We start from the raw sequence: 19,959 nt of genomic DNA, 5'->3' as shown, positions 1-19,959 counted from the left end.
TGCAGGCAAGTAAGCAGAGTAGGTAGGACGCACAGTGAATGTATGCATCAATACAGGTGAATGTTTTCTGACCCTGCTGTTTGGAATCTCTTCATTCATTTCTGATTCCTAATACTTCTGGTTAAAAGAAAATCTGTAATATGGTTAGATTGTTGGTGTTAGTTTTTTATTAGCTTGTTATAGAAATACTGGCAGACTATCAGAATTGAGGTCAGCGAGCCTGTTGATCTCTGTCGATCTTTATCCCCATCTGCTGGTTGGTGTGCATAACCCACTAGTCTGACTGTTTTCAAGGAAAGGAAATTATCAGGTAAGAAGTAATTTCACCATGTGGCAGCTCTTACAGGAATGACCATGTTAGTCAACTTTGTCATAACTAGAAACCTGAATTCTCTTTCTTCTTTATGGTGATGGGTTTAATGGCATGAAAAATGCAGCTGAAGAGTACTTGTTTCTATAGTAAATATTTGACAAGAGCCACACTTATTATAATGACATAATTGGAGTCTGTTGGAAAGGTCATTTTTCAACCTCCATGATGGACTCCAGCTAATTTCTTTTCTTTTGTCAAGGATTTCAAAGATCTCAAACAATTTAAAATGAACATGTTCTTGTTTTTACATTTGTTTTCGCAGAGTATGTTATTAATCCCAATGGAAAGTCTGAAGTGTGCATTTTGCATGAATATATGCAACGAATCCTCAAGGTTCGCCCTGTTTACAATTTCTTTGAATGTGGTAAGTGAGTACAGTGTCTCTGCCTCAGTGCAAGGCTTTGTTGCCTAATCTTATTACATCACAGTATCCAGCAGCCCTAGGGGGACTTATCGCTTCTCTCCCTGAAAACAAAACTTTTGCAGCTCAGTATAAAATAACTTGAATGCTGAAGAGTAGGCAATGAATAAACTCTATTTGAGTTCAGTTTTCAGTTTCTGTGAAAAAGTTGATTTAGCCTTCTTGTCTTGGTTATTTTTGGTAAAGCTGAAGGCATGAATAGCTTTTTTTTAAATTAAGAAATATTCAGCATATGCACATGTATGTTTCATGGAAATGTAACCAAAATGATTTCTATGACTTCCTCCTTCTCTGCAGTGTAGTTATTGCAATCTCCCATCCTGTGCTAAAGCACTGTTACTTCTGGCTCATGCCCTGCACTACTAGTCTCACTTCTGCAGTAATTATGTTCCTGGCTAGTAGGAAGCTGAAATAGCAATAAGAAATGAAGTTCTTGCCCTAGTCCATTCTTAAAAATGGACTGGATGAGTTTGAAGTAGAACACCAGCAGGTTGCAGCATCTCGCCCCCATCTCAGTGGCTTGGCTTAGCTGAGAAGGAATGGGAGATAGCATCCAGGCACTGCTGGTTTTTTTCCTTAGATACTGTTTCATTCATTAGCTGGTGCTGAAGATTTCACTTTTTTTCATCTATCTAATAAACTATGCTGATTACCATCATTGCCTTTCTTCCTTGCCTCCCACTCACTGTGTGTTTACTTTTGGCAGCCTCCATGGGGCACTGCTGCTTGTAAGATTCCAGTGGTTAACATTCAGCTCAGCTGGAACATTACCTAGGTGCAATGAGCTGTCACTTGAGGTACTTCAGTTCCTCGTTCCCCTTCCCCCAGTCCAGGCCACCGAACAATCCAGTTGTCATAGGCTCTGTGTGGAAAAATCATGTTTTTGAAACCAGTAAAGAAACAGTTTTTATCTAATTTAATTATTCTTGATTACTTGAAACCTTTTATTTTCAGTGTGTGTTTGAATTTAAAAAATATTTAAGGAAGTTATTCATTTATTTTAATTTTTTTGTAAAAGAAAACCCAAGTGAACCTTTCGGAGCATCTGTAATTATTGATGGTGTGACCTATGGTACAGGAACTGCAAGCAGCAAAAAACTTGCCAAGAATAAAGCTGGTAAGTGTCTTTTAAAAAAAAACATAGCTGTGGCTACCTTATAGAATGAACCAAAATGATGACAGTCTCCACAGTAGATGTTTGTTAGTGTCTATTTCCCTCCCTGAGCTGCTCATTACATAACAAGATCTGGAAAGGGAAGAGCCTGGTTTTGCATTTTATTTTCTTGTGTACTACTGGCATGATTTGTCGGAAAGATTATATTTTTCATCATGTCTGGCAAAAGTAAAACCAACACATGTAAGCCTTAATTACTAGTAAACGGCTGTGTAGATAATTCACACTTTGCCTTCTGCTCCACCAGTCAGGAACAGATGGATTTTATTCTCTCATCCAGCTATTGGAGACAGAATTCTAAAATTCTTTAAATTATATCACTCCCGTATATATCCCTAATAGAACTGATATGATCAGTATTCTTTGTCTCCAGCAGCTAGATGAGACTTTTGTGAAGGCACAGCCTTGAAGATATATATTTGGAAGGAAGTTAGAGGGGGTGTTTTATTAATTTGTCCATTTTTCTTAGAACTTGTATGATAGCTAGCTTGTTGAGCTTCAAATTCTAATTGGCCAGGTTTCCTGCTTTTAAGGCAGAGAAATACGTTTGAGCCATTTAAGCAGCTTTTGTCCTATTGATAAATTGTTTGCTGAAAGCATATAAATTCCTTGTACGTACCCGGATCACTCCAGACTCCTGGGTTTTGCCTCCCGTATACCAGATTGAAGACAGAGAAGTTTTGACTGACTCTGATGTATATAGCAGGGCGCCACCTGCTATATACGTTTGTCAGTATTTCTCTGTCTCCAGCAGATGGGGCAGGAACAAAACCTACAGTCTGTGATAGCTTAGTCAGATTTAAAAAAAAAAAAAAAAAAGATAAAGGGTAAGGAGTTCTTTATTAAATATTCCTTCAAAGAGGACAGAAAGGAAACAGGCTTCAGCCTCCCAGGGATTGTCAGGTCCTGAGGGGACCATCCCCCTTGGTTTTAGAGGCAGCTGCGGCAGTGGGTCGAGGGCCCTACTACCAGCCTAGTACAGCACTGGGGGTGATACTGGAGAGCCAGGCTCACTCCCCCCAGTTGGACCAGGACCCGGAGGCTATAGGGCAAGTGTAAAAAAAAAAATAATAATTTTTTAAATAAATTTAATTTTTGCTCTCCCTGGACTCTCCCTTCCCTCGCGGTCGAGTCGGGTCCTTCCGTGGGATTTTTTTGCTGCTGTTTTCGTCTATTTTTAGCGGAGGGAAACTTGGTTTCTGAGGTAAAATTATGCCGCGGAGGATAGCATGCCGGGCTTGTGGTGCCGTGCGTGCTCCTATTGGGGGATGGCCTTTGTTCTGTGTGTCTGAGGGAGAGGGAGCCTCCACGACCCCTAGGAGGATCGCTTTGCGGGTCCAGTTAGTCTCCGGAGCTTTTGGGGACTTGCAGTCTCCTGTCGGCTCATTTCCGCTGAGCGTGGGAACGGGCGCCATTTTGAATTTGCTAGAGTTAGCGAGCTCGGCGGCCCTGTCAGCGGCGGGGGAGGGGATTCTCCCACCGCCTTTATCCCCTCAAACAATGGTCCCTGAGGGGGACAAATCAGGAAGGCTGGGTTCAAACGTCAGCGAAGATATCCCCGAGGGGGATACAGATGCTTGTTCCTCTGACTCTTTTTCATCAGATTTTGTACTGCTCCTCCACAGGGCTTTTAAGGCACGGTAAGCAGGGAAACCTTTGCTATCGGATCCTTCGGCCAGGCCTATGAAACGAGCTAAGCCTGCGGACGGCTTTGAACCCTCTAAGTCAAAGCAGCCTTTGAGGTTAGTGACACCTCAGCCTGATTCAACTATTTCTGCAGATTCTGACAGCCAAGATGAGGTGGATGAACCCTTGCAGCCTCCGTGGAGGGCTGATAGGGACGCAGACCAGCCACAGGGGGTCCCATGTTGTGGAAGGGGATGAGCCGAAGGTAGTCCGACTCTTTAGGAAAGAAGAGTTGGGACCTGTCATTCCCACTATTTTAGGGGAGTTGGATATTGAGGCTCCCCATGAAGAATCTCGGCTGGGATCTTTGGACCCAGAATTGTTGGGACTGCATGGACCACCTTCTGCTTTTCCTTTTTCCTTTTCATTTTTCGGTCACGGATTTGCTTTTCTGTGAATGGGATACTCCAGACTTGGGCCTGAAAGTCGCAAAAGCTATGGACTAGTTATACACTCTACCAGAGGAGGCTTTGGAGTTGCTTTGTATTCCCAAGGTGGATGCAGCGGTTTCTGCTGTTACTAAAAAGACCATCATCCCAGTCATGGATGCGACCACTCTCAAGGATTTGCAGGATAGAAAGCTGGAGCTTCAATTAAAGAAGAATTTTGAGGTCTCAGCGCTTGGCATCTGAGCTGCTATGTGCAGTAATTTTTCTTTGAGAGCGGGTCTTCGCTGGCTGCAACAACTTCAGGCCAATGATTCGCTATCAGAGGGGGAAGCCCTCCAAGCTGGCCGTCTTAAGGCTGTCATTGCTTATAGTGCAGATGCTATGATTTGCTCCGCACATCTGCTAAACTATGGTATCGGCTGTCTCCGCCCGTTGTCTGTTGTGGCTACGAAACTGGTCGGCGGATGTTTCTTCCAAGTCCCATTTGGGATCGCTACCTTTCAAGGGCAAACTGCTGTTTGGAAAAGAACTAGAGGATCTAATTCAGTCTCTGGGAGAGAATAAACTTCGCTTGCAGAAGATCGGCTGAAACAGAGAGGTTCCTTTTCATCTAAATCTCGGTTTCGTGGGGGTCAAAGGTCTAGAACACCTCAAGCGCCCACTTCCTCCTTTCGGCAGAATTCCAACAGGCAACAGTCGTGGTCTCAGTCCTGTCGTGGGTGACAGTTTGGTAGACCGGTTAACTCCTAGCCCACACAGTGCAGAAAGCGTTCACAATGATGGGATGCTGGTCCATTCCTCGGTTCCAGTAGTCGGGGGCAGATTGTCTCTGTTTTACAAAGAGTGGACCAAACTAACATCGGACCAGTGGGTTCTCTCTATGATAAGACACTGCTACGCTTCAGATTTTACATGCCGACCCCATCCCCGGTTCCTGGTTTCCCCATGCAGTTACGCAACCAAGCGTCGGGCGGTAAAGGAGACGTTGCAGCGCCTGTTGGAACTCAGCACCATCACTCCTGTTCCTCCATCAGAACAGCGAAGGGGCCATTACTCCATTTACTTTGTGATGCCAAAAAAAGAAGGTACCTTCCAGCCCATTCTCGATTTAAAGCGGGTCAACAGGTGTCTTCGGATCCCCCGCTTCCGCATGGAGATGTTGCGGTCCATCATTGCTTCAATCTGTCAAGGGGAGTTTCTTGCGTTCCTGGATCTGACGGAGGCATATCTCCACATCGGGATCTGGTCCGATCACCAGAATTTCCTGCGGTTTTCAATCCTGGGACATCATTACTAGTTTCAAGCCCTGCCTTTCGGCCTAGCTACCGCACCCAGGACATTCACCAAGATAATGGTGGTGGTGGTAGCGCAGCTTCATTGGGAAGGATTGTTGGTTCATCCATATCTGGACGATTGGCTGATTCGAGCGAAGTCGGAGGTCCTTTGCCAGGAAGCGATCCACCGGGTGTTTCAGTTGCTATACGAGCGCTCGGATGGGTTGTCAAACTGACCAAGAGTCATCTAATTCCCTCCCAGTCATTAGAATTCCTGGGAGCCGTGTTCAATACACGACAAGGCAGAGTTTTCCTGACGTTGGAATGCATTCTCAAATTACAAGGTCAGGTGCGAGTCTTGTTGTTCAAGCATCCTCCGAAAGTCTGGGATTACTTACAGGTCCTGGGTTCGATGACATAGACATTGGAACTGGTTCCCTGGACTTTCGCTCACATGCGACCTTTGCAATCAGCATTGCTTTACCGATGGAACCCAGTGTCTGAACAGTTTCAGCTTCTTCTACTGACGGAGGCTGCACGATCCAGTCTGGACTGGTGGCTGCTTTCCGACAACTTGGCCTGTGGAGTTCCCTTGGTGGTTCCGGAGTGGACGGTGGTAACTACGGATGCCAGCCTATCCGGTTGGGGGTGGGGGGGCAGTGTGTCTGAGAAAGTCATTACAGGGACAATGGTCCCACAAGGAATCTCAATGGTCCATCAATCGGCTGGAGACCAGGTCTGTACGACTGGCCTTGCAGACTTTTCTTCCGCTCCTCGAGGGGAAGTCGGTCTGGGTACTGTCCGACAACGCGACCACGGTGGCTTACATCAAGGAGGAACCAAGAGCCAGCCTGTGTGTTGGAAGCTCGCCAGCTGATCAGTTGGGCGGAGCAGCACTTGGTCAGCATAGCGGCGTCTCACATTGCTGGGGTTGACAACATTCACGTGGATCTTCAGTAAATATCATCTCAATCCAGGAGAGTGGGAGCTAGCCAAAAAGCCTTTCAGCTCATTTGCGTTTGGTGGGGCACGCCTTGCATGGATCGGATCTGGCGACGTTCAGGAATTCCAAAGCTCCACGCTTCTTTGCTCATCGCAGAGACACAGGAGCAAAGGGAGTAGATGCTCTGGTGCGTCCCTGGCCGATGAATATTCTGCTCTGTGTTCTCACCTTGGCCCCTAATCGGCAAAGTGCTCAGACGGATAGAACTACATCCAGCAGATGTGATTTTCGTGGCCCCTGAGTGGCCGCGTTGTCCATGGTTTGCAGATCTAATCAATCTGTCGGTGGAGGGTCCTCTGTGGTTCCTGGATCTTCTGATCCTGCTTCATCAAGGGCCCGTTTGTTTCGACTAGGTCGATCACTTTTGTCTATCGGCATGGCTTTTGAGAGGCAGTCTGAAGAGCAAAGGATATTCCGACGCTGTGGTGACGACACTTTTGAGGTCATGTAAAACTTCCACTTCCCTCTCTTATGCTCGGGTATGGAAAGTTTTTGAATCTTGGTGCTTAGACTAGGAGATTGTTCCTACTCGGGCGTCCGTACCGGATATTTTGTGTTTTCTTCAAGCTGGATTAGCTAAGGGCTTATCGTTTAGTTCCTTGAGGGTGCAGGTGTCAGCTCTTGGTTGTTTGCGTGGTACCATTCAGGGTCTGGCGTTGGAGACGCATCCAGATGTTTCTCGCTTTCTTTGAGGAGCAAAACATTTACGTCCGCCAGTGAGACATCCTTGTCCATCCTGGAACTTAAATTTAGTCCTCACAGCTTTGTGTGCGGAGCCCTTTGAACCGCGCAACCTTGAAAGACCCCACTTTGAAAGTGGTGTTTCTTGTGGCAATTTCCTCAGCTCGTAGATTGTCCAAGATTCAGGCTTTATCCTGCAGGGAGCCCTTCTTAAGGATTTCTGATTCTGGTGTATCCTTGCGGACGGTTCCTTCTTTTCTGCCTAAGTTCGTTTCCTCCTTTCATCTCAAACAATCAATAGAGCTTCCTTCCTTTTCAGATCTAGACCGGCCGGATCCTTTTGCTAAGAACCTAAAGAAGTTGGATATTCGCAGGGCCTTGATGCATTATCTAGAAGTGTCTAATTCTTTTCGTGTCTCAGATCATCTTTTTGTACTTTGGAGTGGCCCCAAAAGGGGTAATATGGCATCTAAGGCGATGATCGCCTGATGGCTGAAAGAGACTATAAATTCTGCATATTTGCTACATGGCAAGCCCTTACCGGTGGGTCTTAGGGCACATTCTACAAGTTCTCAAGCGGCGGCGTGGGCAGATTTGCAGAGCGGTTACATGGAAATCTTTACATACTTTTACTAGACATTACCGTCTGGATGTCCAGGCTCCGGGTGCCGGAGGATTTGGAGAAGGCGTGCTGAGAGCGGGCCTCTCCGGATCCCATCCCAGGTAAGGGAAAGCTCTGGTACATCCCAGTAGTCTGGACTTATCCGGGTACGTACAGGCAAAGGAAAATTGGTTGTTACCTGACAATTTCCGTTCCTGTAGTACCACGGATCAGTTCAGAGTCCCGCCCACTTGGCGCACACAGGTAATGAGTCCCCTCTGTCAGCAGTTGTATACTTTTTGTCTGCAGATCAATCTTGTTTACTGTAATCAATGGGTTCTGTTCCCAATCGGGGTTAGTGATCCAGTTATAGGTTAGTGTATATAGTTTGGGTTTTTTGATCCATTCTGCTTTGTGATTGAGCAATACTGACTGACTGTAGGTGGCGCCCTGCTATATACGTCAGAGTCCGTCAAAACTTCTCTGTCTCCATCTGCTATACGGGAGGCAAAACCCAAGAATCTGGACTGATCCGTGGTACTACAGGAACGAAAATTATCAGGTAAGAACCAATTTTCCTTTCACTAGGAGGAAACTCTATAGAGTTATTTAAAGAAAGTAAGGCTAAGCTTACAATGAGTGAGAAATTGAAACGGCAGATCAAAACAGCTGTCCACTGAGACTCCCCTCTACTCTGTATGCCATGATTTTGCTAGATTGGGTCTTGTAAATCGGCAAATAAATACAAAAAAACAGTTGGGTGAGCCTGTTTTAGTTGGGGAGTGCAGGCAAAACATTGTTCTAGTGCTGCTGAGGCCGACAGAGAAAGGAACTTGGCCGTTATGAATGAGACAGCAGCCATTTTGAAATCCTCTCATTCAGCCTCTGAGTCCTATCAGGCAGAGGCTGCTGTTAATTTAGAGCCTCCCTGTTTGTTTCCTGAGGCTGAGATTCTTGTTGATGCTGATTCAGAAGAGGTAAGCACTTCTTCAGCTATGTATTCTCCAGAATTTTTTAAATTCTTACATCATGCCTTTCAGGCATTGCAGACAAAAGGCTCTGAGGAAGAGTTTATACCCCAACTGGGACCTTCAAGAGGAGAATTGTAAAGACTTCAAAAGAAAAGGAAAGTTTTAACAGACGTACTGGAATGGGCTTCAGCTGAGTTTCCAGTACCTGCAGGCTTGGAAGTTGAGAATGGAATATATGGAGACTGAAAATGATTCCTTGGAAGAAGGTGAAGTAAATTCAGAAAGTGAAGAGGAGATGCAAATTAGGCTATTCATAGAGAGGAAATGAGTGCTTAAATAGTGCAGGTTATTAAGGCATTGAGGTTCTCTGAGGATAAAGTTCTTGAAACCCCAGATTGGGATCCTATTCTGAAAGGTCAGCGTTAAAGCTCCAGTTTTTCCCATTGCATCAGGAAATCGAGACAATGGTGTTTTCAGAGAAGGAGAATCCCGAGACGGAATTCAGGCATCTGAAGGCCTATAGCAAATTATACCCATTGTCTAATGATACTTTCGAGCGATTATTTTATTTTCCCAAGGTTGATGCCATGGTTTTGGCTGTCACGAGAGACCACCATTCTGGTAGGTGGAGTTGCTTTGAAGGATGCTCATGATAGAAGAATTAAGCGCCGGAGAAGTAAGCACGGCAAGGCACATGCACAACTTGTGCGCTAAGCAAAGCGTTTGAAACAGTGCAAAACTTGAGCACACAAAAGGCATACCCAAAACTGCGCACACAGATGGCCTGTAGAGGACAGCAAAATGCACAGGAGTGTGCGAAAATGCTGCCGCAGCCTACCTCGCAACATGCAAGCACAAAGCTTAACTACGGGGCCTAGCCCACCAGCAGGCCGATACAGTACAGTGCGCTCCGATGGAACTCACTGTTAGCCTGCTCTTGGACACGCATTTTCCCTTACCCCTTATTCAGTAAGGGGAGGAAAACGCGCGTCCAACCCGCGGCACCTAATAGCGCCCTCAACATGCAAATGCATGTTGATGGCCCTATTAGGTATGTGCGCGGGATACAGAAAGTAAAATGTGCAGCCAAGCTGCACATTTTACTTTCAGAAATTAGCGCCGACCCAAAGGTCGGCGCTAATTTCTTCTGGTGCCGGGAAAGTGCACAGAAAAGCAGTAAAAACTGCTTTTCTGTGCACCCTCCCACTTAATATCATAGCGATATTAAGTCGGAGGTCCCAAAAAGTAAAAAAAAAAAAAAAATTTGAATTCGGCCCGCAGCTGTCGGGCCGAAAACCGAACGCTCAATTTTGCCGGTGTCCGGTTTCCGAGCCTGTGGCTGTCAGCGGGCTCGAGAACCAACGCCGGCAAAATTGAGCGTCAGCTGTCAAACCCGCTGACAGCCGCCGCTCCTGTCAAAAAGGAGGTGATAGGGATGCGCTAGTGTCCCTAGCGCCTCCTTTTCCCCGTTTTTAGCGCGTCATCTAATTTAAATACAGAATCGCGCGCACCGGCGAGCAGGCATTCATCCGCTCTCCCGCGGACTTTACTGTATCGGCCCGCAGGTCTTTTCAACCTGCCCAGTTCCCCAACCTGAGCAGAAATGAACGTCAGGACAGCGGATGGAGCACGGAGACCAGACGTAGTCCTAAAAACTCCTCTGTATCTGAAGGTAAAATGTTCACCTTTTTTTTTTTTTTTTTTTTTTTGTAAACCTTACCTGAGGCTCAGTGCTTACTGGCTGAGTACAGAAACTGTCTCCGGCTGCGGGAAGAGAGGGCACCTGCCGTCAGTGCTGTGCTCGGCCTCCTGCACCCGCTGCCTTTCAGCTAAAAGGACAGGTAAGTCCACACCAGGAAACCCAGCTACCAGACCAATGTACACATCTGAGGGACCACGGAAATCACCTCAGGAATTCTCACCTGGGGGAGGGACCTTTTGGTGGAATCGCAGGAGAGCAGGACTTTCTTTTCCTTGTTAAATTTCTCCTTCCAAAGAACTCAAAGCAATCCCCATAGAGAGATGCATGTCCACCATCTGCTGGAGACAGAGAATACTGGCAGGCTGGGATCACCGCAGAAGTATATACAGTGGACCCTCGAGTTACAACCAGCTTGACATACGAACAACTTGGGTTACAACCAAAATTTTAATTTTGAGTTACAACCAAAGTCTTGAGTTTCAACCTGAATGCCGGCCAAGGCCATGTGTATCCAATGTGCATGTGGTTGCTTCTAATTGGGCGCTTTTTCCTGTCAATGGTGTTGTTTTGGGCTTGGTGGGTGGGACTTCTGCTCTGCTGTTGCAGTGATTGGCTACTGCCGCCGCCGATGAGGCCTATCCATTTCAGGCGCACCCAGAGCTGCAAATATTCACAGGAGCACATAGGCAGACCCGGTACTGCATTGCAGCAAGCAACAGCATCACTAGTGACCAAGGAAGCTTCTGTGCAGCAGCAGAAAGGGAGTGTGGCACTCAGCTGGCTACAACAAGGTATCAGGAGGGGAGGAATGAGTGTTTGGGGGCTAGAGATGTGCTCTGAGAGAGTGGGGGGAGGGGGAAATCCTCCCTTCCTGCAAGCCAAAGATGTCAACTTGAAATGGTGAGTACAGTATGAAATTATTTCTGGTAGGCTAGGCACATTTTATAACTTTTTGGTGAGTACACTAGGAAAGTTTTATAGGTGTTTCTGGTAATTACGCACATTATACAATCCTTTTTTATTATGAAAATGTTAGGTAAGGGGTGCTTTGGGAGGTTTGGAACGTATTATGGGTATTTCCATTATTTCTTATAGAAAAATAGTCTTGACTTACAACTAACTTGAGTTACAACCAGTCCTCTGGAACAAATTGAGTTTGTAAGTCAAGGGTCCACTGTGTACTGTGAGGTCAGCTTGCTCCCTCTCCATCTGCTGGCAGGGGGGCATAACCCACTGGTTCTGAGTTCATCTGTCTACATGCTAGGAGACTTCTGCATGAGACTTCCACAGATCGCCGCTTGCAGGCTCAGCGTTGAAACTTCAAACATCCTCTGCAGAGGAAACCCCAGCTTATGGTCCTGTGCATGTTTTAATGCTGCCAAAGCCACAACCAGAATTGTTGTCTTGCTAGTGACCACAGAGACCGAAGCATCCAACCTTTGGCAATACCAGCTGCTGAAGGATATCCTCCATGAGAGAATACAACTTTTCTATAGCTCTAGTCTCCTTGAGGCTCGCCTCTGGGAAATCCAATTCCCAGTTTACCAGCTTCTTGATCTTCTTAGGGAAAGGCTTTCAGTGGGCCCTGGAGTCCAACCAACACAGGATCCACCCCTTCATTATCTGACTCCTCTTGGACCCCCTTAATACCCAGTTCCTTCTGAATATGGGAAATAAGGGGCCTCAACTCCTCCTTACAGAACAGACGAACCATCTGTGTATCATCTCTCTCCATTATCAAGACCTCTTCCGGATCAGCCATGTCCTTATCCCAGGCCTGATTGACATCTGCCATGAGATCTGCTAGGTCATCCTGATCCACTCCCGGAACAACCCCAAGACAATCTTCCGGGTCATCCAGGTCCGAATCATCCGAGCTATCAGGCCCCTCAGGATGGTCCAGGCCCAGTCGGCAAAGGAGGTACCCTGACCTCCTGGCCAAGGAGTCCCTCTGCCTCTTTGCAGCAGGTCAAGATGACTGACAAATGCCTGTTATAGCCAGTGCTTTTCCTGATTAAAAAAGCCTTATGCATAAGCATGACAAATTCTGAGGAAAACGCCACTTCATCCTCTCCCCTGTCTGGCCCAGAGCTTGAATCTCCCCTCGATGGGATCGCCAGAGACAATGGGGAAGGTTGGCCCTGGGCTCCAGGGAGAGAGTCACCTTCCAAGCTGTAGCCCTTCTCCTGCCTAACAGGCTGATTAGGCTCCCAGTATTGATCCTGACAGGGCCTTGGGAACTTATGACTCTCCTATCAGCCTCGTTCCCCCTGGAGGCTCCCTCCCTCAAGAAATGAATCTTGGCATAGCCTGCTGCATTCAGCTATCCCCGAGCCAGGCCATCAGCCCAACAAGCTTTCCCATGCTGGGAAACCTATTGGTGCCATCTTGTCTCCATGCAGCCGGGCCTGCTGGAGGAACAGAAGCTGCACGATCGTAGTGCGCGGGAGAGGAATGGAACACTGCTCAACACAGCCTCTGGCTCCCCGAGCAGTCCGAAGCTTTCCCATGCTGGGAAACCGCTGTTGACGCCATCTTGCCGCCACACGGCCGGACCTGCTGCAGAAGAACAAAAGCTGCATGAAGATGGCGTGCGCGGGAGAGGAGGGATACACTAGCCAGCGCAGTCTCCGGCTCCCTGAGTAGCCCAAAGCCGCAAACAGAGGCACTACACTGCTACCTTGCCCAGCCCAGGATTGCCCCGATCAAGCCAGGAACAGCCCGAGCGGTTGCTGCTGAAAGAAAAATGTAACTTTTTTTTTTTTTTTTTTTTTTTTTAAAGAAACAGCTGCACAGCAAAGGAAGAAATTTAAGCGAAAAAAAAAAAGAAGAAATACTTCCCTGCTGCATCTCCTCTGGGAAGGAGCCTTCAGGGGATAAGAAGGAACCAGGACCCCTGGATCTGCTGTGGGTCAAGCTGCCCAGGGGTTACCAACCCTCCTCTTCGCCTGGCTCAACCTGAGGAATGGCGCACGAAAGGTACCTATACACTTCAGGGAGCGTCTTCTAACTTTTTCTTCTGTCCTCTTTTCTCTCTAACCACATGCTTGCATCTCTTCCATCTGTTGGAGACAAAAATACTGAGGGTCTGCAGGTGGCACTCTGTATATAGCAGTGTCTCAAAGTTTTTAGTTCTCTGCCTTCATTTAGACACACGTTTACTGTCGTGATGGCACCGGTAAGCAAGAAGCCTAAGCACCTTTCTCTTTGTGGACTGTCATATTAGGGCTTCTCAGCCTGACCTGTCTTCTAACGTCTCACTGCTGTTTGGACACTCAGGGTGAGTTGTCTTCCTCTGATTTTGCTAAGCCTGGCTCCTCCCATTCTGATGATGGGTTGGTTACGGCCTTGGCTGGAGGGATGCCAGACCTTGGTTCTCCCTTGACTGACTCATCCACCAGAGTTGTTCTGTGGGCCCCTTTCCAGTTCCTCTAGACTTGGTTTGGACCCAGCTGCTTTTTCTTGGGTGGAATTTTTTCAAGGCTTACAAACTTTTCTTCAGGCGCAGTCCTCCACTTCGCCCGATCCTGTCAGGTCGGACCTTTAGCTGGTGGCTTCTCCCAGTCCTATGCTAAATCGGGGCTCGCCTCGACTCCTGCGGGTATTCCTGCCAGGAACCTGGATGGCATTGATGATGAGGCAGATCCTGATTCCTTTGAAGATGTGAAAATCCCTCTGGGTCTGGAACGGTATCACACCATGTTGCGATTCTTTCATAGAGGTGAACTGCCGGCCCTGATTTCCCAGACTTAGAGGCAGCTGGGTGTTCCTGGTGCAGATGCCATGTCAGAGCTGAAGAAGAATCCCATTTTAGTTTCCTTGCGTAAAGCCTCTTGTTTTTTTCCCAGTGATAGACGCCATTCAGGAATTGATTGATCTTGAATGGGGCGCCCTAGAAGCAGATTTTAAAGGGGTTTGGATGTCGGACAGCCTTTACCCCCTGAATCCAGCTGCACAAGAGCGCTTGCGTTTTCCCAAAGTGGATGCACTGGTATGTGCCGTCTCTAAACGGACAACTATCCCCATGGAGGGAGGAGCGGCCTTGAAGGATGTGAATGATAGGAGAATTGAGGCAGTCCTTATGCAAGCCTTTGAGGCATTGGCGATGACTTTACAGATCGCTTCCTGTTGTTCCCTAGTGGTGCAATCTTTTCTTCTCTCTCAGGAGGTTGATTCTGGAGGGAATTCCAGACCAGTTAGCAGATGTGTGCTGCGATTTGGTCCGTACCTTGGTCAGAGAAATGGCTTTGGTGATAGCCAGGTGTCAACTCTAGTTGTGAAATTGATGAGCTAACACAGCCTCCAAAGCTAATCTTACAAAGATGCCCTTTAAAGGCTCGCTCTTGTTTGGGAGTGAGTTGGAGAAACTGGCCAGGAAGTGGGGCGAATCACTGCTTCCTCGGTTGCCAGAGGATAAGCAATTGCAGCACCCTTTTGGTATGAGGGGTCATCTCTGGGGTTCCAGGTGGTTTTGTCCCTATAGTCCTTTCAGAGGACTTGGCCTTTCAGTAAGTCTCTGTCCTTTTGTCCCAGACAGCCCAAGAGAGGAGTGGGCTCGGGTAGCGGACCTTCCTGAGCTTCCCAATGAAGGTTTGCCGACCCACCTTCGGGAACAAGAGAGAGGGGGGGGGGGACGCCTCTCTCTTTTATCAAAGGTGGATCGAGATCACATTGGATCAGTAGGTCCTGGAGGGGATGATAGAAGGATATGCACTGAAATTTTGCAGTATTCCTTGGGATGTGTTCATGGTGTCTCCTTGCCACTCCTCGCAGAAGAGCAGCCAATGGAGTCAATACTTCAAAGGCTCCTCAGGCTGAAGGCTGTGGTTGCAATGCCCATGTCTCAAAGAATGGGGCGATATTCCATTTATTTTGTTGTGCCCAAGAAGGGAGGGTTTCTTTCGTCCCAAAGGGTCAACCGTCATTTAAAGGTGACTCATTTTTGCATGGAAACATTGTGCTCTGTGATAATGGCAGTGCAGTCGAGGGAATTTCTGACCTCCCTGGATCTGTCCAAGGCCTACCTTCATATTCCCATCCATTTGGAACATCAATGTTTTCTATGTTTTGCGGTGTTGGGGCACCATTATCAGTTTCAGGTACTGCCCTTTGGTCTAGCCACCGCTCCCAGAACATTTTCCAACGTGGTGGTGGTAGTGGCGGTCTTGAGAAGGGATCGTGGTGCACCCATACTTAGACGACTGGCTGATTTGAGCCAAGTCTCTGGAAGAGAACCGCCTGGTGATGCACAAGGTGATCTCCTTGTTGCAGGAGCTCGGTTTGGTAGTGAACATGGCCAAGAGTAGTGTTGCCATTCCTTGGAGTATCTGGGGGTTCGTTTTGACATGGGACAGGACAAAGTTTTCCTGTTGGAAGTTCGAATTCAGAAATTGATGTCTCAGGTGCGTCAGTTGGTGAACACTATATGCCCAATGGTGTGGTCCTATCTACAGGTGCTCAGCTTGATGGTGGCAACCCTGGAAGCGGTGCCATGGGCAAGGACACATGTGTGCTGTTCAACGCTTGCTATTGTCTCACTGGAACTTGCATTCTCAGGACTATTTGGTTTTGCTCCACTTGCCGATGGAAGTCTGGTGGTTGCAGGAGGCTAATGTGAGAATAGGAGTTTCCTTGATCTCCCCTACCTGATTGGTACTTACAGCAAATGTGAGTCTCCAGGGTTGGAGAGCTCACTGTCAGGAGCTGATGGCCCAAGGGCATTGGAATGCCAAGGAGTCCCACTGGAACATCAATCGCCTGGAATCCTGGGCAGTCCAGTTGGCATGCTTGCAGTTCAGCTGCAGGATTAAGCAGTCCGTGTGATGTCTGACAACGCAACGACTATGGGCTACATTAATCTCCGGGGAAGAACCAAGAGCCCAAACGTGTCTCAGGAAATAGACCAACTTTCGGAGTGGGCAGAAGGTCATCTACAGATGATCTCGGCCTCCCATATTGCAGGAAAAGACAACGTAAGAGCGAACTTTATCAGCAGAGAGAGTGTGGACCCAGGAGACTGGGTGTTGTCTGAGGCATTTCAGCTGATTGTGAATCACTGGGGCCTTCCATTCCTGGACCTGCTGGCGACTTCTCACAATGTGAAAGCTCTTCAATTCTGCGGTCACAAGAGAGATCTTTGGTCTCTGGGCATAGATGCTCTCGTACAGATCTGGCCGGAAGACAGATTGCTTTACATTTTTCTTCCATGGCCATTGCAAGGCAAATTGAGTCACAAAATCAAAGACCACAGGTGGCTAGTACTCCTGGTGGCGCCAGATTGGCCCAGGCATCCATGGTATGCGGATTTGCGAAGACTCCTGGTCACATTAGGATCTATTACAGCAGGGTTCAGTTCTTCATGAGGATCTGACTCTGTTCTGTCTTACGGTTTGGCCCTTGAGAGGGCTCGCCTGTTGAAGCGTGGGTATTCCACGGTGATGTCCACCTTGCGCTGCACTCGGAAGTTTTCCACTTCCTTAGCCTATATGCAGGTTTGGAGAGTATTTGAGGTCTGGTGTGAGGAATATGGTGTTCTTCCTCATTCAGATAAGATCCTGCTCATTCTGAACTTTTTGCAGGATGGGTTGAATTAAAGGGTTGACCCTTAATTTCTTGAAGGTGCAGGTTGCGGCGCTTGCCTGTTTCAGGGTTCGGTGAATGGTGATTCCTTGTGCCATCCTGATGTGGTCTGCTTTTCTTGAAGGGAGTGAAGCATCTTAGTCCTCTCTTAAGGTTACTGGTCTTAATTTGATGCCTGATTTCTTGGCGGGCCCTATGTTCTGACTTCTGCGTAGCCTTTCCTTGTGGTTGTTGACCTTGAAGACTATGTTCCTTGTGGCTATGTGTTCTGCATGTTGAATTTCTGAACTGCAGGCGTTGACTTGCCAGGAGCCATTCCTTCGGGCGTCTCCAGAGGCATTACAGCTGTGTACTGTTCCCTCTTTCTTGCCTAAAGTGATGTCTGACTTTCATTTCAATCAGTCCATTTTTTTTTTGCCGTCCTTAGATAAGGTCAGGGATGTGGAGGAGTATCGCCTCCTGCGCTGATTTGGATATCAAGAGACTTGTGCGGTATCTGGAGGTTTCTGAGCCTTTCCAGAAGATGGATCACCTGTTTGCCCTCCATGGTGGGTGTAGGCAAACTTCTCCAGCTTCGCAGGCTCTCATAGCTCTCTGGTTTAAGGAGGTAGTCACGGCCACGTATGTGGATGCTGAAAAGCCGTTGCCTACTCAGGTTAATGTTCGTTCCACTAGGGCTCAGGCAGTGTCATGAGCGGAGGTTAAATTGTCTCCTGTCGACATTTCCTGAGCTGCGACATGGTCCTCCTTACACATGTTTTCCAGGTTTCATTGTCTGGATGTGCAAGCCCAGGCTCCCACCCTGTTTGAGAGTAGCTTTGGTACATCCCAATGGTCCTGAGTCCATCTGTCTACATGCTAGGAAATGGAGAAATTACTTACCTGGTAATTTTGTTTTCCTTAGTGTAGATAATGTTCTTTTCCTTAGTGTAGATTTTAATCTTCATATGGACTTCCACCTGTTAACTGATACATGCCAGACACTGATAGACACTATGACAGCATTAGGTTTCTCATTAATAATGGACAATTCAACACACAAAGCGGGACACTCGATCTCACCTTCATCAACCACAAATGTTTAGAACATGTTAAAACTTATTACACTCAAATACCTTGGTCAGACCATTTTCTGATTCATTCCAGCGTTAAATTCCTTAAACCACAAATGAAGCTGGACTATCCCCGACGAGCTTGAGACCGGATTACAAATTGGGAGCAGCGCGTTTCACAGCCCTAGTACTTTTTGGCTCCTAAACGGAAAAAAAATGGAGTTTCTAGAACCCGAGGCCTACAAGCCCGAGGAGGACCGGATGAACAGTTTTACAATAGAAACCCATGGATAGCGGGATGTGGACCCTGATCACATTGAAACGGATCTCCAAGCTTCCTGTTCAGAAGGAGGCAATATGATTAGTTCAGGTTTTTGGGGGACAGGGGAATATGGGGGGAGGGAGGGGGGGAAGGGGAAAGAGGGGAGCGGGGGGTATAGACGACAGCCATGGTTCCTCTATAACAGTAGCCACAGAGGTGCTGGGGCGAAAGCCTTCAACGTATTCTATGCAGGGTATTATGCGTCGTGGTTGTGTGCAAATATGTGCAAACTTGTGTTCCCTTGGGGTGCAAAGGTATTGATTCGGAGGGGGGGGGGGGTCAGGCTGGGGACCCACCCTCAACTTATTATCAGAGTACCACGCGGTCCTCTATCCGCAAATAATGGTGATTGATGTTACGGTTAATTTCTTGGAATATTAATGGGTTGGGAACCCCTGTAAAAAGAAAAAAGTTTTGACACACTTGAACGTCTCCATGCAGATATAGCTTGTATCCAGGAGACACACCTTTCTGCATCTGAAAGCTTAAAGCTTCAAAGAGATTGGGTGGGCACTTGTGTATCTGCACCGGCGCAACATCGAAAGGGAGGGGTTGCCATCCTGATCAACAAAAATGTTAATATGCAGATATCTCAGACGGTCCCTGATTTGGAGGGTAGATACTTAATTGTTGTGGGTACTTTAAATAATAAACCAGTTACTATCTGTACTGTTTATGGACCAAATGATTATAGCCAGATTTTTTTTCAGAACATGTGACTTACTGTTAATCCACACTCAGGGCACGTTGTATGTTACAGGAGACTTCAACTGTGTTCATGATGCTTCCTTAGATAAAAGCACGCCAAACCTAAAACCCCTGGGGAAAAGGCTAAGGGGCGTGGCCCTCCTGTGCCAGTACCTACAGCTCCTGGATGTCTGGAGAACACTCCATCCTACCGAAAGAGACTACACCCATATTTTGCATTCTCACCATACACTTTCCCGCATTGATTACATCCTTATATCTCAACAGGACTTTTTTACAGTAGAACAGGCGAAAATTGAGACCCTAGCGATATCTGACCACTCCCCGATCTCGATATCTACTCAACCACATACCCCGGGGACTCCTAATCCCACTAGGATATGGCGCTTTCCATCTTTTCTTAAAGATGATGCCCGATTTGGGAAGTTTCTAAAGGACAGATGGAAAGACTTTGCTTCCAATAACCGGCAACACAGCGATGATCCCCATTTGTTCTGGGAAACCGCAAAAGCGGTACTCAGAGGAGATATAATATATGTTTCAAATCGGAAAAAAACAGATCAACAAATCTATCCTGGAGTTGGAACCAAAACTCGCCCAGGCGAAAAAGGCCCTCATTCACCATAACACACCTGATCATAGGAATGCATTTTATAGTCTACTAGGGCGCTTAAACACCTTATTAGACAGTAGAGCGCAGGCTTATTTATGGAAGGGCCAACAACACCTTTTTCAATATGGAAATAAACCCAGCAGGTTGATGGCCAATCTTACCAAAGCTCAGAGACCAAAGTCGTTTATTACTAATTTGCGAAAGCCCACTGGAGAGTTGACAGCCAAGGAAGCGGAGATTTGTGAAATCTTTAGGCAATTTTTCAGCAAGCTATATAATCCAGAGACTAGAGAAGAAGGAGATATAGGAGAGGACTTTTTTCGAGATGTGGCGATTCCCACCCTAACGGCTTCTCAACTCGAGTTCTTGAATGGACCGCTCCAGACCTTTGAAATTGTGCAGACCATTTC

The 19,959-nt window shown here is 47.2% G+C and overlaps 1 protein-coding gene across 4 annotated transcripts in view; it reads left to right on the top strand.

Moving 5' to 3' along the window:
- The window catches only part of DGCR8 (DGCR8 microprocessor complex subunit), a 220,167-nt gene that overhangs the window by 100,252 nt on the left and 99,956 nt on the right, over positions 1-19,959 (top strand). For all 4 annotated transcript variants that reach the window (XM_029571937.1, XM_029571935.1, XM_029571936.1 and 1 more), the window contains exons 7-8: positions 636-737; positions 1,813-1,911. In XM_029571937.1, coding sequence (XP_029427797.1) covers positions 636-737; positions 1,813-1,911 — 201 coding nt within the window. The remainder of the gene's footprint in view (positions 1-635; positions 738-1,812; positions 1,912-19,959) is intronic.

Source organism: Rhinatrema bivittatum, chromosome 11, assembly GCF_901001135.1.
Source record: "Rhinatrema bivittatum chromosome 11, aRhiBiv1.1, whole genome shotgun sequence".
In the NCBI taxonomy this organism is placed as follows: Eukaryota; Metazoa; Chordata; class Amphibia; order Gymnophiona; family Rhinatrematidae; genus Rhinatrema; species Rhinatrema bivittatum.
Note: the sequence above shows the minus strand (reverse complement) of the source record. Positions and strands in the feature narration are given on the sequence as shown.